Consider the following 23,275-nt stretch of genomic DNA (forward strand, 5'->3'; position numbering starts at 1 on the left):
AGAGATTTGGATAATTTTGACTTTCACTGCTTCTATGGGATTCCCATTCAACATTAATTATTTTCCATTAATCACTATTGAAATTAGTTTAAAATTAATCGTTTGGTTGGGTTGACAATTGACTGAAAAATGAAGCCAAAATGTTTAACCATACTTTTGCTGGTTAAACTCGCAACTCGTAAAGTCTTGATTCAGTAAGTTCACTTAGATAAGCTGTTAACATTCACAAGTGACTGATTGTTGTTAATTGGGAAATTTCCTTTAAATCCAATTGCAAGCTCAACAATCTAATTAGTAAACAATTTAACCAGACAGAAAAGCTGCTAATTTGAAGCAACAATTAACATTGTAATACAATTTTCACGATCAAAGCATTTACATTTTCACTCGTTTTAACCCAATGAGATGCAATTGCTTAACCATGAGATTTTCAAGTTAAACAAATTATCACAATCAGGAAGTAAACAGAGCTTATTATGGTAAGTTCAGACAATCAAAAATGAATTGTACCAAAAATGTCTCTTGATTTAGAAGTCAATTTCAATTTCAATTTAAATCAAATTTTAAAGCCTTGAAGACGTGATTTCAGTTTTGCTTCATTAATAGATTTTGTTTAAACATTCTTGCCGATAAATGATCTTGATTGTAAATATTAGCAATTGAAGAGAGAGATTCATTTGAATAATCATCTAATGCTATCAAGAACTGGTCTTTATTCAGCATAATCAGCAGTTGACATTGTAACTATTATAATACATAAATAGCTGAATAACGTCATTCAGTTGAACATTGACTTATTGGTAATGTTAATAATAACTGGACTTTAATTGGCGTTTAATTAGGTTAACAACTTATTGAATTTCTATGTTGCAGGATGAAGCTATTAATAAGATGAAATTTGGGAAAACAAAATGTCCCATTTTAATTGTAAGAAAATGAAAGTTGATTTTAAACCTTAAGGCTATCAAAATATTGATGCGTTAAAATGTAATTCAGTCGATTACTTGTTCATCGATGGAGGCTTCATCTTTGGAAAATGCAAAGGAAATTTATCTTTCATAATTCAATTGCATAAATTTAATCGCAATCGGTTATTAAAGCCTCGTAATAAACTGCATCTAATGCGTCTGAACTTGTGTCAAACTTAAATGTGTTCAAACTCGTGAATCTTTCAAAAAAGAAGAATCTTCAGAATTCTTCAAGTTTCTTTTCGATGGGTTAAGAACTTGACTAAGAAAATGAAATTTATTTTTTTGATAGGCGGTTTACGAGTTATTTGCCGAAGTGCCCGAATTTCGCGGTCATTTATTGTTCATGATCCTATTATGTTAAAAATTATCGAATGAAATATTGATGAGATCTATCCAATTATGTATTGGGTGCTTTTTATCCTTGACGGTCGTATGTACTATTATAATAACTTTTGAGCTAGAGGTCAGGTCTTTATGATATTATGTCAGTATGATACTCAAAATTAAAGAACCATAAATCCATAATCTCAAGGACATTCAAGGTCATTCAGTTATTTGACCTCTAATTAACCTTTGCATATCGTTTTCTGAAAGGATTCGGTTGGTATTTTAGCCATCGATCAGAACATCTGAAAAAGTTTGAACTCTCGAAAACGATAAACTTTTGCAAAAGTCAATTGGAGGTCAAATAACTGAATGACCATGCATGACTTTGAGACTCTGGATTATGGTTTTCAATTTAGAGAGTTATACTGAACTTTAGCTCTAAAGTTATTATATTAGTACATACCACCGTCAAGGATTAAAAAACACCCAGTGAAAAATATAATCTCAGAATTCTGTTTTCGCTGAAAATTAAACTGATTCCTAGTCTCCGTGTTTAACTTTGCTTCTCCGGTGAATTTGCTTCTTTAAGTTTTTCGTCATTCAACGTATGTCTTCTGAATTTGAGATGAAGAGCTTTCTATTGTAGTACAAGATTTAGGAATTTCGGATGACGTTTGATCGAGTCCAGCCGATGGCAACAAATTCTGTTTTCAACAAACCTCATCTAAAGTCAATAGCTCAGTTGACTGTTTTACTGTGACTTCCATTGTTGAGTTGTTTTGTTAATCAATCCCCGTTAACGAGCATTTACCAATTGGATAATCATCTGTTTGTGAGTGTTTAAATCGCCACTTGGTTATAGACAATTTTAACAATTATTTGGACCAACAACAACGATCATCTATTTTTAAAGCATGTTTCACCGAAAGAGCCAAATGTTGTTTTAAATTTTTTGCTGGAGATTTCATGTTGACTTTTTAAGCAAACTGAATGACAGAGACGATATGCTGGGTAAAATGGGTTGTGGTTCAATTAAAAGCACAAATAAATCAGATGTTTTAATTAAAGATATTGATACAAACATTGGTTCGGTTAGTTTAATACAGATAAGTGAAGATCGCTCAATGCTTGTGATTGCTGGTGAACTTGGAACCGCACTGGTTATAAGCACATTTTCATCGCAAACTGAAATAATTGGTAAACACATTGTTGGACACGGTATAACTTCCGTATCCAGCCTGCTGAAAATTTCTACTTGTACGAAAACGCATTTTAGGCCATTTTGAGCTTCGCGTCATTTTGACCTTGACTGACCTTCACGGGCTGACCAATGTGTATGCAAAGTTTCAAGACTCTAGCAATCATACTTGAAGAGATATAGGGCAATATACATAAAATACTAAATTTATTCTTTCATGGTTTCAAAGTTTCGACTGGACTCAGTGTGTAAAATTGTACTGAATTTGTAAGAAAAAAGTTAGGTTCTTAATCGAAAGGTTAGAGGTGCTTGAAGCTGTAAGTTACAAGTAATCACAACAATATTTCGAAAAAACTATTACTTGTATTTGTAGTTATGAGTAGTTCTGTACTAAAAGCAGTTTAACAAGCTTCGAACTCACATCAATTTTTCGATTTATACTTTCTTTTTCTCATTGTATGATGAAACAATTGTTTATGATTATTCGGCTATCTTTGTTCATACAATTACTGTCCAGATTCGTTACTTTTAGAACTGGAACCAGTTTTAAATTTTTAAGTCTTCTCATCAGATCACCTTGACGAACCTGCCATTTATGGCATTGAAAAGAGGCTTCACCACAAGTTACATCGGGTTAGATTGTCCCGTTTATCTTGATAAATGCATGTCTTGTAACTCAGGGAGAGTTACTTTGACAAAGATAATGAAGAGGATCATGATGCTGTTCATGACAATGATGAGGATGAATAAAGGTGTAAAGTATTTCTGTGAAAAATGGCTTTTTTGACATTGTGAAAGTATTGTTGAGTTGAAAATCAATGCCTCAACCCAACGAGAATGATAAATATTGGTTATTGCGTTCAATTGTAACCAAGATGATGAGCGTCATAAAAATACATTCATTTATGCATGCAATTATCTTCACAGTTCCTGAATTTACCCAGAAAAGAAACTGGTTAATTGATGAAACCTCATTGAATGCAATAGTAAAACCTTAATGACATTTTATTGTTTAAAAATTAATTTACTAATCAATATTTTCTCAAAATAAAGGTTGTCAATTTGAAAGTAAAAAGAGTCGTAATTAACTCAATAAGAAACCATTGATTGAAGCCTTTTTCAAAAGCGCTTTCAAGTATTGGCTGCCTCGAATAATTGCTGATAATAATTTTGCTGTTTTGTTGATTCTCTTTGATTGTTACCTGTTATTTAACAAAAAGATTTATCATTCCTCATTGACTACTTACTTGAACCATTATCATTGAACAAGATAAAGATGAACATTTTTTTCGCGTCTTTTTTACTCTTTTCATCTTTTCTCATGATTCATGATCAACAATTTTTTTCTTCCTCATAAAACAATTTAAATAATTGTTAGGTCCATTCTGGTTTCCCTGGTTATAATCATTGTTAACAAGGTTAACCAGTTTTTTTATTAACCCATAAACAGCAACAACAATGAAACGACCAACAAGCTAAAACCATCATTGATGAAAGGCAACAATTAAGCAAGGTCACAATTAATCTATTATTTCACTAATTCTTTATATTAATTGTTAAATATTCAAATTAATAGATATTTTTAGGCTTCTTGATGATCTGTTGCTCTTGGCGATTGGAACATTCAACCCTAAAATTAGTATCAAATCTTTGCCTTTTCATCAAGTCTACGCGCTATGAACCAGGAACCAGTGAAAAGGTTCACTGATTTTGCCTTTTTAGCGTTACACAATTTGCTCATCTTTTCACTTGATTTGTTCATTTGTTCATGATCATGTTTAATTCATTTGATTAAACCTTTAGTCAACAAAAAAACAACAACAATATTGAAGCAATAAGTTGATGTCAGCTCAAGTCAACCCGTAATTATCAAGATATTTTCAGCCAGTTTCGTGACAAGTCCAAGACTTTTGTTGTTTCTGTTTATTTGATAGTTAAAGATTCCAATGAAAAATAAGTTTTTATGAGCTTCGATTTACAGGCAAGTGATTCGATGGCGATGAACGAAGAGAAACCTTTTTTTACCGAAAGAAAAGATTGGACAAGTTTGATCTGATTGAATCATTAGCCTGAATAGATGTCTCTTGATGAGAGCCAACAATCGAACCATTAAAGAGTTTCGTGATTTTCGACTTTAAACGACAATATTTTTCGTAACTTTTAGTGTTGAAATGAATGAGCTTTTTGAGGATAAAATGTTCATTTGAGTTTCACTTGAGGAGTGATCTTTTTATGGACCATCTATCCGTCTCCTTTTGGATAGCATTACAATCGTTGTCGTTGTCTGATTGAACAGTTTGGTTTAATGCCATTCAATGGCTTTACTGTAAAGTTGAACAATCAATTAACACAAGCCAAATGTACTCGTCAATAGCACTTGAAAGTAAGGTTACTGTTCAAGTGAACAAATTTTGACTTTCAAAGGTTGTTCTGTGCAATCGTTTTGTTACTTTTTATCCTCTTTAGTTAGTCAACTGGATCAGCAAAGCTTAGTTTGCTCGTTCAACAATTAACCAAATTGTAATGAAACAGATACAATTTATGAATTATTGAATGGGATGACTCTTTTGTCTACACATTTTAATGGTCAACTATTACAGCAAAATATTATTAGTTAAGTGGCTAAGTGGATACATTTTAAACATTTACTCAAATGTAATAAGTGTGTTTATTGATTGATTGGGGAAAATGGTTGAATACAATTAGAGTTAATGGAGCTTTAAAAAAGTGAGAATGACTTTTACATTAAAAATAAATGTTGACTGTTTAATGTGAATTGAAATCATTTCACTGTTACTAATGATATTGCCGTTTAATTTGTTGATCATTGAAAGCCTTTTCAGTTTTCAAATATCAAAATTTTTCCGTCTTTACAATGACTTTTGATATTTTTTGTTGTGTTTAAAGTCAAAAGAACGACTTGAAGTAACACTAAATCATCAACTAAATGGGAACAATAAATCTCAACAACAACGATTGTCATTATCATTATAATTTGTACTCATCATCACCATAAACTTTCATCCAACACCAACAATGAACAATGTCACCTCTTTGATCACAATCATTTTGTCATCATTCGCAATCTCAATTAACCTTCTTTGTATCTCTTTTCATCATCTTAGCAATCGTATATTTCCCTTCTTATTAGGCCAAAAGAGGTGCATTTTTCAACCTAAACAAACCACTTTCATCCCATAAAACATATCATACATTAGGACCATTTCACGCAAAAATTTTTTTAACTCATCAATATTTTAATCGTCATCACCATCATCAATGCATAATTGCACTTCCCGTTTTTTCATCATCCTCATTAGGTTCATCATCTTCGTCATTTTCATAATCTGCAACTTTTCCTAGTCGAAGTACAACTTTTTTAGGCCGATAGAGAGCCATTTCTCAACCCAGACAAGTCTCTTTCATCGCATCAAATTTTTCATACGATAGGGTCATTTCACACAGAAAAAATCGTTTTACTCAGCAATATTTTAATCGTCATCTTCACTATCTTCATGATCTTCATAATTTTCATTTTCATCATCACTATCTTCATCATCATCATAATATTTTTCATAATCTGAGTGACTGACTTTTTTAGGCCAACAGAGATTAATTTTCCAACCCAGACAAGACTCTTTCATCCCATCAAATGTAGTGTTATTAAGGCACTTCCTTTGCTTAAATGTATTCACACGAAATAATGTCAACTTTTTTATCATTTACTCAATTTGTCATTTTAATTAACCTTCACAATCAACCTTTATTTATCATTTGAAGTGTTCATTAGATGATGACATTTATATTTGATTGTGGGTTTAAGTTTTCTCATTTTGCTCCTTTTATTATAATTGTACAAAGATAGATTGAGACATTGAATCGGCATCTTAACCTTAATACATGAAACTGAATAATCATCAGATTGAAACTGTTTTGTTTCAATTGACACTTAATCATGATTTGGTTCCATTCAATTGATTAATCAAGAGTTAAATAAAGTGATGATGAGCTGACGATGAAATTGGGTGAAAGGTAAAAAATGCAAAACAAAAAGCCAACTCTACTGTCAACTCGATCATTTGAATTTTACCAATAATCTGATTATTTTGTTAGCCTAATGAATGTTTCATATCAATTGATAATCAGCTAATTGCAAGTCAAAAAATTGTTTAAAACTTGGATAACTTTTGGGTTAAAAGCATTATCTAGTTAATTTGATTTCCCTTCAAGTATGTAATTATTGCTATAAGAATCGTTTTTTTATTCAAATGCTAATTATCATGATTAACGTCAATTGCGATTATTGTTATTCAAATGAATGAAACATAAACTTACCAAACTAATCAACAATTAAAATTGATTAAAATCATTAGTCTTAAATGTTGCCATCAGAAAATCCATCTCAATTTCAATTATCAAAGATAATCAATATTTTCCTTTCAACTTCAAATACCAACATTTACAAAGTTGTTAGTTTATTACAAAATGGATAATTTGATAATCAAACATTTTCTGACCTCTTTTGTTTCTACAATTAAATGCTCGAGTAATTACCTTTTTGATCAACGCTTTTTATTGACATTCTGTTGGTTTAAATTGTCATTAAAATCAATGTCTGACTGATTTTTTGCTGAAAAATGTTTCCTGAAAATGAATTGAAATTCAAAGCATATTTAACGTTCAATTGCTTAACGTGAAACCTTTTTACACTCTACTTGATTAAAGAGTCAGAATTACTCTTCTTTTGTAAATTACTTTCCAATGTGAACCGTTTAGTCTTTAATTGAGATTAATTGCAAGATTGCAAGAATAGTTGATTAATCTGATTAATCTGCTTCTACTTTTTGGTTCACTTTTATATCAATAGATGGCTCTTTACTTTACAGCTCCATCTGGTGGATAGCATCTGTATGAGGAGCTGTTTTTGTTTGGGTGTTTTTACTTGTCAATTTGATATGATTAAGAACTGTATAGAAAGAGGATTTTTTTAACTTTATCGTTATGTGTTTGATAAATTTTTTAATCATACAATGCTCACTATTACATTTTTATTAAATTTTGTTTTGGTTTTTATAAGGTTAACCAATGGTTATAGTACATGTCCACCTATAGAGTTACGTTCATCTTTAACACCTAAACAAACCAAATCGGGAACTTTAAATCCATCTTTACTATCAACCAAAACAACTACACCATCAACACTCATCTCCTCTGTATTATATTCATCTCCATCTTCATCTTCCACTACTACTAGTGATGGATCCAATGGATCATCTAGTTTACCCAAAATTGTCTGTGATTGTACAACCGAGGTTAGAGAGTCAGCACCATCTTGGGAAATACTGTGCTATCAAGAACCGGATTATCACTCAGAGGCTACAGTTGATCCTGAAACGGTGCAATACTCAGCCTTACCAATAGCCTTTATTATTAAATATGTTTCCTCCCGTTATATTGAGATTAATTGTTATGATAGTTCACCAGAATTTCAACCAGCAATGTTCCAAGGTGAGTTGAAAAGAAAGAAAGCGCAAATTAAGAAGTTGCTTTAAATTATAATAGTTAACCGTAAAGGAAAAACGAAAAGAAAAAGTGAAAGAATCAAGAAAAGATTCAATTCTATTCATCTTTATTGTGCTTTTGATGTGTGTTGTAAACTTGTTTACTTGTTAAAAATACGCTTCAAGATTTACCAACCAAAAAATGGATTATTATTATCGTCTTTCATTACAAGAGAAATATAAAACATATTTTTCCATTCCCATCAGAGATCAATATTTGTTATTTGCCGATCAAAATGTATAAAACGCCTCAAATAATCAAGTTAGGCCTGACAGTCATAATGTTAATTACAGCTAATTGCCATTAGACTTTTGTAGCTTTCTCTGATTCCCACCGATATCATTTTTCATTTCAATCGAAGGCGTTTTAATCTCACAGACATTTGACCCTCTATTAAACTGGAGACATTGAAATACATTGTTGACCAGATGAAACCAGTGAACCAACAGCCTTTCAGCCCAATAAACGCTCATTCATATCCTGTTAACAGTTAAACATTATTAAACTAACCAAGCGATTTCAATAACTTTAAAAACTTCCCTTTCTTTTCCTGATTCTTTGCTTTCCCTCTTTCCAGCTACCTCTTTTGTCCTCTTTCTTTCCCTCTCAACATCACTCTTTCTCATTCTCTTTCTTTTTTTCATTCGCTTGATCACTCTCGCACGGCTATCTTATTTGTTCAAAGCAACATTTTTTCGGGTCATATTGTTATCGAAGTGACCTTTTCATCGATTGAAAGTATGATTGTGATCAAAATTGCTTTATGCATTACCTTCTTTCATTGCTTTCTCTCTCTCTTTTTTTTTCATTGCTTTTGTCACTTTTTTTTGTCATACAAAATCATTGTACTTTCAGTGGTCTGTGAATGAACTAACCTTTAAATCATTTTCAAAAGCTTTTCATTATCTGCTCAGTTAATTGTCACAATTAACCATTGATACCATCAACTTCATTTTCATCATTTGTAAACATTTTCCTTTGCTCACAGTTGTGGTTTTACAAATTTAATTTAATGATGAGCATACAACAAGATTTGCACGCTTCTCCTTTTTTCACTATTATTGTATCACAGTTATAAGTTTAATCCACTATTATAATCATCATTATTTTTATCAGAATTTAGAGTCTAATTTTGCTCGTTAACGAGTTGCTTAATTAGCGGCAAAAATGTGTACAATTGCAACTATTTTTACCGTTCAAATGTTACGCTTGTTGATTACCAGATTCTGGTAAAACCTTGTTACATCAGCTTAGGTTAACTTGGATTCAACTTATATCGCGAGATTTAGTTGCTGTCTCTGAAAGTGAATGCAAATTGAAACCAAACAAACAGCAATCCCAAAAACTGGTAACAATTTACAAAAAATTGAGAAAATTATTGAACAATCTTTAGTGTTGTACTAGTAAACACAAATAGCTGAGCTGTTAATAGTAAACATTAATCAACCAGACAAACTATACTTATTTCAAACTTACTTCAAAGTTATGATCCATTAATGGTTTAACAGAGTCTATCCATCATAAGCATAATCATTATCATAGTAATGTTGAACATTTGGGTTTCCTAATGAAGAGGGCAAACCTTTTTCAACTCATCAATTTTGTTTCATTTTTATCACAACTGTCAATCATTTTTAGGTCAATATTTGAAATTTCAAATGATCATTACAGTTGCAGAAAAGGTTACAAATATTGGTTAAAATACATTGCACTACGTCTCAATTTTAATGGTTTTACAAAAACCATCTTGAATCATACACAGTCATTAGACTTGTAAACTTGTTTATTTTTTACACTCTCAATCTCAGCTTTTTCACCCTTTTTTTTCTTGAGTAAATCTTGAGCTTATTTGTGCAATGAAAACAACGTTTCTCATGATGTTTCAATTCGTGGGTCTTTTGATTCCCTTCAATTATTTCACTTTGTGCTTCATCATTGATCATTATTTTCTTACTCATCATCATCCTATTTTCATTCCTTCATCTAATTCTTATTCTTTATTTCTCATTCTTTCTCTCATTTCCTTTACCTTTTTGTTTTCTGGATGAATAGGTTTTGGAGTCAATGAAATTGACTCTTTCCGTGTGATCAACTGCTCCTTGCCAACAGTGCCTTTCAACCTGATCTTTCATCGGACATCAATAGGATCAAATAAGGATTCAATTTCATCTTCTTCCATCAACAAACACCAAGCAAACCGTGCAATTGGCAATGGTTCACCACAACTTGACACAGGTGGAACAACTTCCAATAAGGTTAAAGGTATTCGATCGTTGGAGTTGAGGCGTGCGACTCCCATCAAAGTGGATGTTAAACAATTGAAACACCTATTCCATGGTCTTGATCGTTTGGAACAATTGACTCTTGAAAATTACATAATTGCCATTCCTGCGCCAAGTGAGAAATTAATTTCAAATGTAGCTGCTGGTGGACTTGAAGGAAGGCGAACTGGACGCCGATTTAAACGATCATTTGGATCAAGGCTCAACTCGAGTGACACTCTGGTTGGATCAAAATATCTAGTTAATGAAAAGAAAGTCACAATTAATCCAATTTCGGGTTCATCACCAGATTTTGATCCATCAACAGGATTTACTGTTTTAACAATGAAAACAACAGTCTCTCCATCATCACAATCACCTTCTTTATCACCATTACCATCATCATCATCATCATTCTCATCATCAAGGGTCATCACAACAAAAGCGCCTACTACTTTTTCGGTAACCGCACCACCGACAACTCTATCAGGAGCAGTAATGACGATGACAACAAAAAAACCGACATCCATTGAAGTCTCTAAATTGCCTGAAAATAATAAATTTTACACTCCAAAAGCGTTTGATGGAATTGATGTAAACAATCAAAATGAGAATCATTCAAATTCAGATAAAAGAACGGAAGATAAATCTATTGATGAAACTATGCATAAATCATCAACATCATCTTCTTCACCATCACCATTATCCTCATCTGCACCTACATCAGCTCTTGGTTTAACCGATACCAAACCCTCTTTGCCTGTTGTACCCGAAACTGATGATCTGTCTGCTGATAAGTCAACCCTCATTCCCGGTGTTACTGTTAACCGTCAAGAATCTCAATCATCTTATCAATATTTAGCCAATTCAATTGATTTTAGTTTTGGATCTTATTTTCCCATGTTAAAATCACTCGTTTTATCCAATTTTTTGGTCACAAAATCGTCCGAAAGTGCATTAATATTAAGAAATCTTCTTTCCAACTTGAACAATCTTGAACAATTGGATCTTCGTTCAAATATACTTACTCACATTCCTGAAAACCTCTTTTCTGGTTCTGGACGAAAATTGAAACGCCTTTACCTCATGAGAAACTCAATTGAATCTCTGCATCCATATGCATTTATAAATCTCAAAGAGCTTGAAGTTCTCGATCTATTTAGTAATAAGATTCAATTATTACCAGATTCACTTTTAAAAGATACCAACAAATTGAAACAATTCCGTATCAAGACAAACAATTTTATTACCTTACCTTTGAATCTCTTTGCCTCCACACCTTTACTTACATCTCTTGATTTAAGTTCAAACCGTGAACTATCATTATTACCTGTTGACCTGTTGAAAGGTTTACACAATTTACGAGACATAACCATAAATGATTGCAATTTAAACAGATTTACCACTAATCCAGCCAAATTTTTCTCCTACGCTTCTAATTTGGAAAAAATTGAACTTAAAGGAAATCTTCTCACCAATCTCACACAAGCTCGCCTTTTTGCTCGCAATCCAAAGTTGACAACTCTAGATGTTTCCAATAATCGAATCAAGGAGATTGACGCCGATATTTTCAGTGAAAATTCATCCAGTTTAACCAATCTAAATTTATCCAAAAATGATTTATCATTTATACCGGATAAACTATTGTACCATTTAAAGAATCTCCGTGTTCTCAATATTGGAAATAACAATCTTCACACCATCAATAACAACATTTTTTATACTCTCTCAAATCTGGAAGTTTTAGATCTAAGTAGGAATCAATTGATTACTGTTAACCCTGGTGAAAGTAAAATACCTTTTGGTTTAGGGGCTTATCTGAAAAAGATCAATTTATCTCACAACAATTTAACTTATTTCAACCGGGAATTTAATTCAATCCAATGGAATCTTCATCTGGAAATTGAGGAAATTAATTTATCTCACAATAAGCTGCAAGGACAAGTTAAAATACCAATATTTTATTCAACAAAGTCAAAAATAATTCTCGATTTACGTGACAATCAAATTGATTCAGTCAACATGGATGCCATTCTGATTAATGAGAAACTTTTTATTGAAATTCTCGATTCTAATAAAGCTTATGCTGATGGTGCCGAGTCAAGCGAAGTTAAAGTATTTATATCTGGAAATCCTTTCAATTGCGACTGTAACCTATTCCCATTGCTGAAGTATACTCGATCCAATCCACAGGCAAAATATGAAAATTTGGTTGAAAAAGTATCTTTTGATATTAGCTCAGACAATTTGAAATGTTTCTCACCATCAAGATTAAAAGGTAAATCATTTTACGAGTTGAACACAATTGATTTAACCTGTCCATTGGTACAAAGCAAAGTTTGTCCTTCTTTCTGTGATTGCTGGTTCCGAGCTCATGATGAGAGGATTTTAATTGATTGTCAGTCCAAAAATTTATCCTCTATTCCTGAAGAAATAGTCGATATAAACAACTATCAAGATCTTAATACGCCAGGAATTAAAGCTGGCACACCGATTAAAGCTGTTACTCTTAAAATGCAAAATAATCGGATTAATGATTTACAACCTTTGGAAAGGCTTGTTTTACCAACAACTTCATCCTCATCAACAGGAGTAACATCAACTGTAGGACGAAAAGGATTTTCATCTGGAACAATCTTATTTGAACTTTACTTTGATAACAATACAATAGATACAATATCTAATTCATTGGTTAAGCTTCTCAAACTTTCTACTAAACCAAGTCAGGATAATTCACTATCTGAATTTAATCACGGAAAAGATGTTTCAGATTCTTCTTCCTCATTGCCCACATCAGCAATGGCTACAGTTGCTCCAGGAAAACATTTGAAAACCGTCACAATATTATCTACATCATCTTCTAGTCCTACTAAAACTGCCATTGTAGACCTTGTTTCCCTGCGAAATAACAATATACATTCAATTCCAATGGAATTTATCGATGAATTACGTGAACTTCAACTTATTGTTGCCAGTAATCAAAGTATTAGCAACACTGGTAGCTCTGAAGCCCATAATTTGCCTAACAAAAATAACGATGACAACAATCACAACAATAATAATGTTGATATAAGCCAACCACCATTACCTAAGTTTTTAAAGCTATATTTAGGTAATAATCCATACAATTGTACTCCTCAAGGAATCACTGCTCCTGGAGATAAATTGTCTTGTCAGATGAGGGAATTTAAATCATGGTTAACGGGAAATTATCGTATCATTGGTGATATTGGTGATATTAATTGTGATTCTCTAAATCACAATTCAAATTCAGCATTGATTAACATACCTGATTCGGTTTTATGTCCCCAACTGGCCCAATTGGATCAAACGGTTTTACTTACAATGACAGCTATTTGCATTGCTTTGGCTCTCTGCTTACTTCTCGTTTCCATATTGTACTATCGAAACAAGCAAACTGTTCTAGCCTTTTTTTACATTCACCTTAATCCGATCTTTGTTTGCCTTCATTTTCACGAGGATGATATTGATGAAGATAAAATTTACGATGCTTTTGTTTCCTACTCAAGTGCCGATCGAGACATTGTGATGCAGTTAATTGAGAAACTTGAAGAACCCAGTTCCATCTCTAATACATCAATTTGTTACTTGCAATCACAATCAGGTTTACCTTCCATTCATGAGGGTAATTATGATCAAATTGTACCTGATATTGGACCTGATATTAAAACTGTTGATAAATCTTATGTTTCATCCAACATATTTGGTGATAAAGGATTGAATAATTCAGATCGAAGTCGATCATCTAAAGGAAACAATTTACGAGCAACTTCTGGAACTGATGATTACCCAGATGATCCTGATACAACTCAATATTTCAAATTATGTATCCATGAAAGAGATTGGCTTCCTGGTAATTTAATATCTTGGAATATTGTGAATTCTGTACAAAATTCTCGTCGAACAATCATCATTCTTTCCAAAGACTTTATCCAATCAATTTGGTTTCAAGTTGAATTTCATACAGCTTACTATCAAATGTTGGAAGATAAAATTGACCGATTAATTGTAATTGTGCGAGGTGAATTACCTCCTAAAGACCAAATGGATAAAGATTTGGTTTTCCTATTAACTACCAAAACTTACCTTGTTTGGGGTGAAAAATGGTTCTGGGAAAAATTGCGCTATGCGTTACCTCATAAATCTACTCGTAAACGAGCAATAGCCTCACCATTGTCTGATAATGGTAATGGTAATAATAAATCAAGGTGCCTTAAAAAAACTCATTTTAGTACAAATGCCATAAATTACCTGAAATCGGGTAAAGATGGGACCAAATCAAAGTCACCCTCTAAAAGTGCTATGATGAAGGAATATGTTGACCAAGCGATTGCAAATCATTTTCAACTTAACACATCTAGTAATGGTTCACCACTTAAATCAAACATAATCAACGGCAAATCATCTCTATCATCATCATCCACAACAACAACATCAACAACTCCATCACTGCAAAGTGCTTTACCCAATTATGGTTCAACCTCGGATCCAATGGATATCAACTTTTCAACTAATAAAGCCTTTAATCGTTCCATTAATAATGGTAAAGATGATAATGGTGGACTTGGTGACTACTCGAAGCAAGGTCATGTTAATGAAAGTTTTGTCATTGAAACAGAAACATGATATTATCGATAGTTAATTAGTTTTTTATCTCTATCAACCATTGAAAGCTAACTGTTACCTTTACTCTTTTCTTCCTCTTGTCTTTCCTTTCTTTAATTTCTGTTGATTTGTTTTTTTCTTCAACAACTCTTTGTCTCCTAATCACAATAACCTTAAACTTGGGTTTCCTGTCAACCTAATTGTAAATAGTTTTACCTTTATATTATTGTTACTCTGTATTTTAAGTTGGTTGTCATACTCGTAAATTGTAATTGGAAACCGAAGGAGGACAAACAGAAAAGAGAAAGATGATTGGCGAAGAATGAGAATATTGGAAAACATTGATCATTCCAACACTTTCCTCACTTTCACCACCGTCACTATCAACATAATCGTGATCACCATAATTTACTTTAATCATCACACCAAACCATCAAATTGACATTTAACGCAGTTTTTTATGCACAGAGATTAATTATTATTGTACCTAATTTAAGTTGATTCTATATTTGTAAATGAATCCTTTTTTTATTTTGTCTTCCTTAACTGCTATTACTCTACATCAGCACATCGGAACACTGATTCATCTTGCTGATAACTGTTGGAAATCTCAATAACAATGTTTCACTCTTTGAATACTGACAACAACAAAATCAAACGATACAGCAAAAGAAGAAAAATTAATGTAAATTTTTGTCAATTATCACATGTTGATACAAACACCAAGCATTTGACTGTCGTCAAACTATTGAATGCAGAAAAGGATTCACAGCTTTTATTTTAATGCAATGAATAAATTGTGTGATAAAATAAACGCATACTTTAGATTAAATTGTAATCCTAATTGATTGGAATATTTATTGCTATTAAGAAACAAGTTACAAAACTCAAACTATTAGAGGAATCAAACCATCTACGAATGATTAACTGACCGATTGTTGGTTGTTTTCATTTGTTTGCCTGTGTAAATATGATGATATCAGTGAAGATTCACCGTTAAATGCATCTGCAGAAAACTTATCTGATGAATGTTTTTTTCCGCAAAATTTTCCAAAATCTTTCCAATCATCTAATCAATTTAACGAAAGACGAAAGGTCAATTCAAAGTTAATCTTTGAAATTGGATAACCAACAATTAAAGAAAGCAACATAAACAAAATTAACTCTTGAATAGATAATTTTAAGCGTAAGTTATAAATGAACCTGCAAATGTAATATCTAACCACTAAGTGCCATTTGCTTTTTTATACGCAAAATTTTCTATCTCTCCAATCATCCCACTTCAAAACTTCCCACTCGAAATTTAAAAGCGCTAACTTTAAAGTTACTTTTCCTTTAAGGCTTATTGACTTATTTTGTTCAGTTCCTAGCTTTGTTCTGGTTCTCATTAGCAATTTTAACGAGAATAATTAATTGAATTTTCCACGAGAATCAAATACAAGAATTGAGATAAAACTTCAACACACGGAACGGTTCAACTCTGGTTTGCACGTGAAACAGTTTAAGAGCGAGGAGGAAAGATAAAAGAAAGACAAAAATCTCTTCTTCCACCAAACGCGTGATATTAAAAGCAACTTTACACGTTTCAATTTTTCACTCTTTCCTTATATCACTGTCTATCTGTTCATGCTTTTTCCCACATGAGATTACCTGAAATACCATCATCATATTCATCTTCATCAACATAAAATACTTAGAATTTATTTTCTCTCTTTTTCTCTCTTTCTCCATGAAGGTTATTGCTCAGTATTTGTTGCACTTCTGGTTCGATATTGTAACCAGATTTTCGAGATTTTCATGGTTACCTTTTTTCTTCATCCTTTTCACTCTTTTTTCCCCTTCATCTGATAAATTGATCATCTTGAAATAAACTTGGGATTTATTTGTCTTCTCACTGTCCTTATCCATCAAGAAGATGATACTTAATCATTCTTACCTCAATCTTTTAAGTGCATGCTTACGAGGCCATCGTCATCAAATAGTTAAATGAAATCAATGCAATAAAAAAATCTCTGAATTTGTTTGGGTTTACTTTTATTCATTGGACACCATTTTTTTATCAAGAAAAAGTGCAAAGCAAATTGGAATAAATTGAGATCGTTTTGGTTTATAAAAATAAAATAATTTAATTGACATAATTATCCTCATTTTGTTTCTGTTTGATAATATGATGAATCAAATTAAAATTTTAAATGAGTGATGAAAAAAGAAGATGAAAGTTGTGACTTAGATTTTGTTTTGTTTACAAAAAAACCCGAGAAAAAGATGACATGCTTTGTATAGCTTTTTTTAGGGATTAAAATGGTTGATTAAGAGATAAACATTTAATATAAAACCAATTTAAATACAAATTACAGACTATAACTAAGTAGGGTAAATGATTGTGGTGACTCAAAATTTTGATGATATATAATAATGGATCCTAACGATTTATGAGCATTTTTCGCAAGTTTTTAACAATTATTTCATTTTTGGTTGGGTTACCTGGTAGGTTGCCTGACGGCTACAGCGGCTACTAAAGCTGCCCCTCTACCACTACCGTCTTCAGATAACATCAGGTCGAATTTGTACTCTGGATGAACAAGGTCAGCAATTTTTCTCTCCATCAAGTCATGGAAGTGAGGATGATAACGATACACTGAACCATCAACTCCAACAGTTGTGTGAGGTCGACGAATTTTGTTGAGAATGGTTGCAACAGCCGCAGACACTAAGTATGCTGCTCTTGTTGAAACTCGTGCTGAGACCAACTTTAATGCTTCACAGTCTTCGTTTGAAACGTTAGTCAAATCAAGCTCTTCAAGAGCCTTACGTGTTTCAGTATAACTGTGTTTAGAGTCACTTTCAATGAATGAAATGTAGGCTGTCTTGAAGCCCCAGGGTGTGAACAACTTTTCTGATCCTTCTCCTTCAAAAATGAGACCTCTGCGTGTTAAATCGGCTAGAATAACTCGACAAAGTTCACCCATATACATTCCAGAAATCATCTTTTCAAATCTGAATGAGTCAATAAAAATAATAATCATTAACTTAAATAAAATACAGGACAAGGATGGGGGAAAAGGATCAATCAGGGTCGACGGATGTGATAGGGTTGAGGTAAAATTTAAATTAAATAATAATTACAATTGCTTTCCGGGATTGAGGGAATTGACATCGATTTCTTCATCCCATTTCGTTCGAATGAAATCTAACACTCCGTTGTCACCGAATGCACCCCATTCAGTATTCACTATAACTTGACGTGGATCATCTATTTCCTCATTCCAAAGTTCAACGTTATCGAGAGTTTCCATATAACATGCGTTAGTTCCAGTACCTAGGGATAATTTAAGGGAAAAGAAATAGCAACATTAATTTTCAAGTCGGAATTTTAAGCAGTGAAGGAAAAGATAAACATTGCATTGTAGAGAATATAAGAAAGGAAAGAATTAAAAGTTTATTAAGATGCTGAGCCGAAATGTATGCCTCAAGAGACTAACACACCTAAATCAACTAGATTTAAATTTAAAGTATACATCAGTTATGACCTTAAGGCAGATTAACTTTTCAGAAATCGTTAGTTTCTCTCTAAAGCTTAATCACTCCCTTTCTTTTTACTCAAGTCAATCTTGTTTGTACTTGAAATCGAACCATTCGAGAGAAGGGAGTGTAAATGGAAAAAAAATTTAAATCTTTAAAAGCAAAAGTGAAAAGAGGGAACAATTTTTCCATTTGGGATCAATGTTTAATTCATAACACATGTATTTTTCAATTCAACTCACCTACTATCAATCCTACTCTACATTCACGGTTTTTGTGAGCACATGACATTAAAGTTCCAGTGGTATCATTAACAACGGCCATAACATCAATGTCAACATCCTGTAAGAGGAGTGGGACCAAGAGATGGAAAAATTTCAAAAATGAGAAAATGATTAATAAGTTGATTAAATCTTAAAATGATTCTTTCATCATTAGCAGAGTTTAATTTAAAGTAAAAGCTAAGCAGACCACTGGCTGAGATATCCATCATCCGGAATAAAGAAAACGTGATTAAGTTTAACAGCAATTATGCTGACTGATCATTCTGTCTGCCGGTCACCAATATTTATGCAAAAATAAATTGACAGGATATTTTTAAATTTTCAACAATTAAAAATAAAAAAGATGAAAGTCAGCCAGTCTGCTTTGCCTTGACTTAGAAAACGTCTAACAAAAAAAACAAAAAGTACAATCAGTCAACTTACCGATCGCCTTTTGATGGCATCACGAAGGAGTTGAACAACATCTCTTCCTTCAACTCCAGCACACTTGAAACCCTTAGTCCATTGAACAAGTCTGGCTCGGATTAAGCCTTCCTGAATACACGGGAAACTGAAGGTGAAACCAAGTGGAAGCCGGCAATTTTTCATGTTACGTTTTTCAACAAATTGAGAAAGGCAGGATGCAATATGATCAAATAACTGGAAATTAATGAAGATGATAAAGTAAAAAAAATACTGGTTAACATAAATTGACTTATAAAAATAAATATGAAAGGTGATTGAAGGAAAGGTTTATTCAAGGTTACATACTAATTGGACAAAGTAAAATAGACATTTGAGATAATAAATACAGGAAGGGAAAAGAGCCGAGAAGTGGAAAAAGGGGGAAAATGGAAGGACACACAAAATCGATTAACTATTGATTGATTGTGATCTTTAACGATAGTGAAAATGTCAAAATTAAAATACAATGGGATAACGAAAAGAAAGATATCAAAATGATTCAATACAAACCTGTTCGCCGGTTCCAAGCATAATTTCCTGTGGTATAGCATAGATTTCATTTTCCATATGAAACGCGTCACCATTAATGTCAATTAGAAGGACTCTGAAGTTAGTTCCACCGAGATCCAAGGCTAAAAATTTACCTTCCTCTGTTAGATTGTTAGAATGAGAGGTTGCCAAAGGGTAAGGAGGGAAGCATGGAAAAGAGAAAAATACAAGGGTAAGAGTAAGGTAGGATTGTGAGTTAGAGATCGAGAGAGAGAGAGAGTGAAGAGTGAAAAGTGAAGAGTGGAGAGGAGAGAAAAGAAAAAACAAAAGGTCAAATGAACAATCGAAAAAATGAACCTACCGTACTTACCACGTCCGTTAGGCACATCGCGAACATAAGTGGGGAACATTTTAACCGAGGCGCTAGGATGGGTTTGTTTTCCGAGTCCTTCGTTGAATTCATTTAAAAGGAGAGAAGCAACCTTTTCAAGTTGATCATTAGTTAAAACTAGGTTACGGGTGATGGCTTCAATCTTGGAAAGCTCAATGGAATATGACATTTTTGAATGTTAACTGAGATGGGTAAACTTGACTAAAAAAATACGTTCGTTGAGTGATGGTTGATGAATAAATGAAAAATATTTAAGTCTGTCCGGAGAAGAGGGATTTTGTGAGACTACTTAATAAGTGAGAACCATGAGGAGAGTGAGCGATGTTGATGTTGATGTTGTTGATGATTGTGCAGTGACGAGAGTATGAGTGAGAAGAAGAGGATAGGGGAAAGCAAAATGTTAAAAGAGTGAAGACAGTGAATGTAGAAAGATGATGATGATGATGATGATATTCAAACGTAAGTGTGGTATCGTAATGTTAGTGGTTTGTTAACTAACGTCACTGAGCTGGTTGACTTTGGCTGTTTAAAGGAAAGGTGAAAGAGATTTTATTCAAACAGAAAGAGTAAAATGTGTCGAAAAAAAAGAGACGAAAGGCAAAAAGAAACGAAAGAAAGATAAGATTAAATATTAACTTTTCCCTTTCTCAATTTGTCTTGCCTTTTGAATTTTTGTGCGCATTTCAAATTGCAAACAGACCCATCTATCGAAATTAAAATTATTTTCATAATTTTGCCTCCTTAAAAAGCTTTTTTTTGACGTTTAATTGTGACGCTTTTTATTAATTGCAATTATTTTACATATAACTAACTCTTTATGACTGGAATTTCCTCCGCTCCAAGTAAATTTGTTGCAATTTTTTCCCCTTAATTTACCATTTGGTTTGCCCTTTCAATAATGTTACTTCAACAGCAACAATAAACCAGCAAACCACGAGAATGTTTCAAGTATATTTTTCAATTTAATCGATTCTCTGGTTTTGAAAATTGACATTAACAATGAAACCATTTTTCATTTAAATAAATTAATGTCTATTATTTGATGGTCACATCATAAATATAAACAAAGGAAAAATATGTGAATGAGAAGAACAAAAGGAAATCAAGTTTGCTGTCTCATGGATAACATTATCTGGTTCCATCTATTTTTTCCCATTATACCAAACATAGTGATAAGCTTGTGTACATGTGTACCAATGAAGATACAATTGATGTAAGGCGTGGGTCATTGTCCAGGTTAAAGGCTGATAGGCTGGTGAAAGGCCATTATCATACTCATCGTACGTATTACACACAACAAGATGTTTATTCGTCATCAACATGACCTTAATCATATTTTTTACCGTATTTATACTTAATCAATTCAACAACAACAAGAGCCAAAATCATAACATTAAGACAGGAAAAAGTCAACTGCAAAATCAATAGAAGGAGCAAAGAACCAGATTAAATGAAGAAGCTGCCAAATCAAGGTGAATCTCTAATAGGAAGACAATTGGAATGGATCAGCCCAAACAACAACCTTGATATTATTCACCAATTTTGATGAATAATTTCTATTTCTTCCTCTCATCATCATTATCGCCATCATCATCACCATACCTGATCAATATATTAATAATATTAATGGGATAGAGAGAGAGATGTGAAACTGGTTCATTGAGGAAAAAAAGAAATGAAGACAGAAGAAGATGTATTATAATTAAAAGTTAATGTAAAGCTTGAAGATAATACATCAAAAGATAGGAATAATGATGATGCTGAAAAGCAAAACCATCAAGTTACATGTAACTTTAACGTTACAGCAAAAAAAATGCGATTGAAGGAGCGTTGAAGGCGTGTAAATAATTGTGAGATGTTAGTTGATTATGATGATGATGATGATGATATGTGAGTGCTTAACTAGACTTAAGGTTAGCAACTTTGGTTTTATCACATCACGAGGTTTAATTAAATTGATGCTGGACTTACCGTCTCCATCTTAATGATATATAACCTGCAAGGCATTTGGTTTGTTAACATTAACGCATGTAAGACATGTATCAAGACTCAAGACGATTGATACTCACACACTTGAACCACTTGATGCTTTTATTCCCATTGAAATTAATACCTAACCAGAGGCTCAACCACACACCAACACATTTACATACAGAGTAATTAATCAATCTATTCAGTGTTCACCAACAGTAAATGATGGTTCATTCGGGTGTAAACTTCCTACCAAGTATCTCTTCAAATCAGGTTGCATTCATTTGGACAACATATTGTATTTGTATCAACTATTTGGCCTAGAATTCTGGTTCAACCATTTCTTTTAAATATATACAATTTAACAATCATATGACTAGATTATTATAGCTCATATTAACCCTTGTAATAATAATGTGGTTAATAATTGTTAGGAAACTGACTGGACTGCAGCCAACAAATAACTGAAAGTATTAAATGTATATAAAGAGGTTCTTGAACAACCTTGAATGTAATGCTGAAAACATTTCAAACGCTGTAATCAACGTTTATTTTGTACCTTTTCTTGTAATTCTGGTCAATTATCACATTAATAATTATCAAATTAGCTATCATATAACCAACAATCAGTTAATTGCCATTAGAGAGCCATGTTTAAAAATGTACATTCAGTTATTACTTTAGGTTTTGTTTCTTGGCTGCCTTCTCGGTTTTGCCTTTTGCTTTCACTTTTTTTACAGGTTAAATTATTCTTACGTTAAATTGTTTCTTCTCAATTTACATTTATCATTGAATTAATGTTTTCATTTTTATCCATTCATTGTAAATATAACCTTAAATAGTCAATAATCATCCGGATCAAGTTGATTTGTGATAAAATCAAGTACAGATGATTTTTTGTAAGTATTGTTTATATCTGATAGCAATGGGTAACATCAGTACCAGGTGATATTGAAAAAGAGCTTAATTAGTGTAATTGTAATGATTTACCTTAATTTCAACAATAATATAACCTTCACTGTTATCAATTTACTATTTCTTTAATGTTGACTTTTTTGATTGTTTCACCAATTGTCAACTTTCTTTAATGTACTTCAATGTTAAATTTTTTTACTCCATTCAAAACGTAAGATTGAATAACTTGGATAATAAAATGATAGGAAATCTTAATTATTGTCGCAATAAACAGGGAAAATGTTCATTTAAGATTAATGTCCTTACATTATTCA

The 23,275-nt window shown here is 32.4% G+C and overlaps 2 protein-coding genes and 1 long non-coding RNA gene across 4 annotated transcripts; 2 read left to right on the plus strand and 1 right to left on the minus strand.

Moving 5' to 3' along the window:
- Positions 1 to 7,410: 7,410 nt before the first annotated feature.
- LOC107367268 (uncharacterized) lies at positions 7,411 to 15,783 on the plus strand. Its single transcript, XM_015934961.3, has 2 exons — positions 7,411 to 8,004; positions 10,111 to 15,783. The coding sequence occupies exons 1-2, from the start codon at positions 7,527 to 7,529 to the stop codon at positions 14,964 to 14,966; spliced, it is 5,334 nt and encodes a 1,777-aa protein (XP_015790447.1). The 5' UTR covers positions 7,411 to 7,526; the 3' UTR covers positions 14,967 to 15,783.
- A 1,471-nt stretch (positions 15,784 to 17,254) lies between these two features.
- Positions 17,255 to 20,329, minus strand: LOC107367269 (hexokinase-2). 2 transcript variants are annotated; one of them, XM_015934963.3, is made up of 6 exons: positions 20,055 to 20,329; positions 19,706 to 19,845; positions 19,175 to 19,390; positions 18,710 to 18,809; positions 18,072 to 18,264; positions 17,255 to 17,942 (listed from the first exon to the last, which is right to left on the minus strand). In XM_015934963.3, the coding sequence occupies exons 1-6, from the start codon at positions 20,242 to 20,244 to the stop codon at positions 17,426 to 17,428; spliced, it is 1,356 nt and encodes a 451-aa protein (XP_015790449.1). In that variant the 5' UTR covers positions 20,245 to 20,329; the 3' UTR covers positions 17,255 to 17,425. The 2 variants fall into 2 exon arrangements, with proteins under 2 accessions (XP_015790449.1, XP_015790448.1); XM_015934962.3 differs by having other exon boundaries at positions 20,046 to 20,329.
- A 435-nt stretch (positions 20,330 to 20,764) lies between these two features.
- LOC107367270 (uncharacterized) lies at positions 20,765 to 23,067 on the plus strand. Its single transcript, XR_001569852.2, has 2 exons — positions 20,765 to 21,355; positions 21,453 to 23,067. It is a non-coding gene; the product is annotated as an uncharacterized LOC107367270 (long non-coding RNA).
- The last annotated feature ends 208 nt before the right edge of the window (positions 23,068 to 23,275 follow it).

This window comes from Tetranychus urticae, chromosome 1 (genome assembly GCF_039701765.1).
Source record: "Tetranychus urticae isolate SD_2017Ah chromosome 1, NJAU_TeUrti_SD_1.0, whole genome shotgun sequence".
Taxonomy (NCBI): Eukaryota; Metazoa; Arthropoda; class Arachnida; order Trombidiformes; family Tetranychidae; genus Tetranychus; species Tetranychus urticae.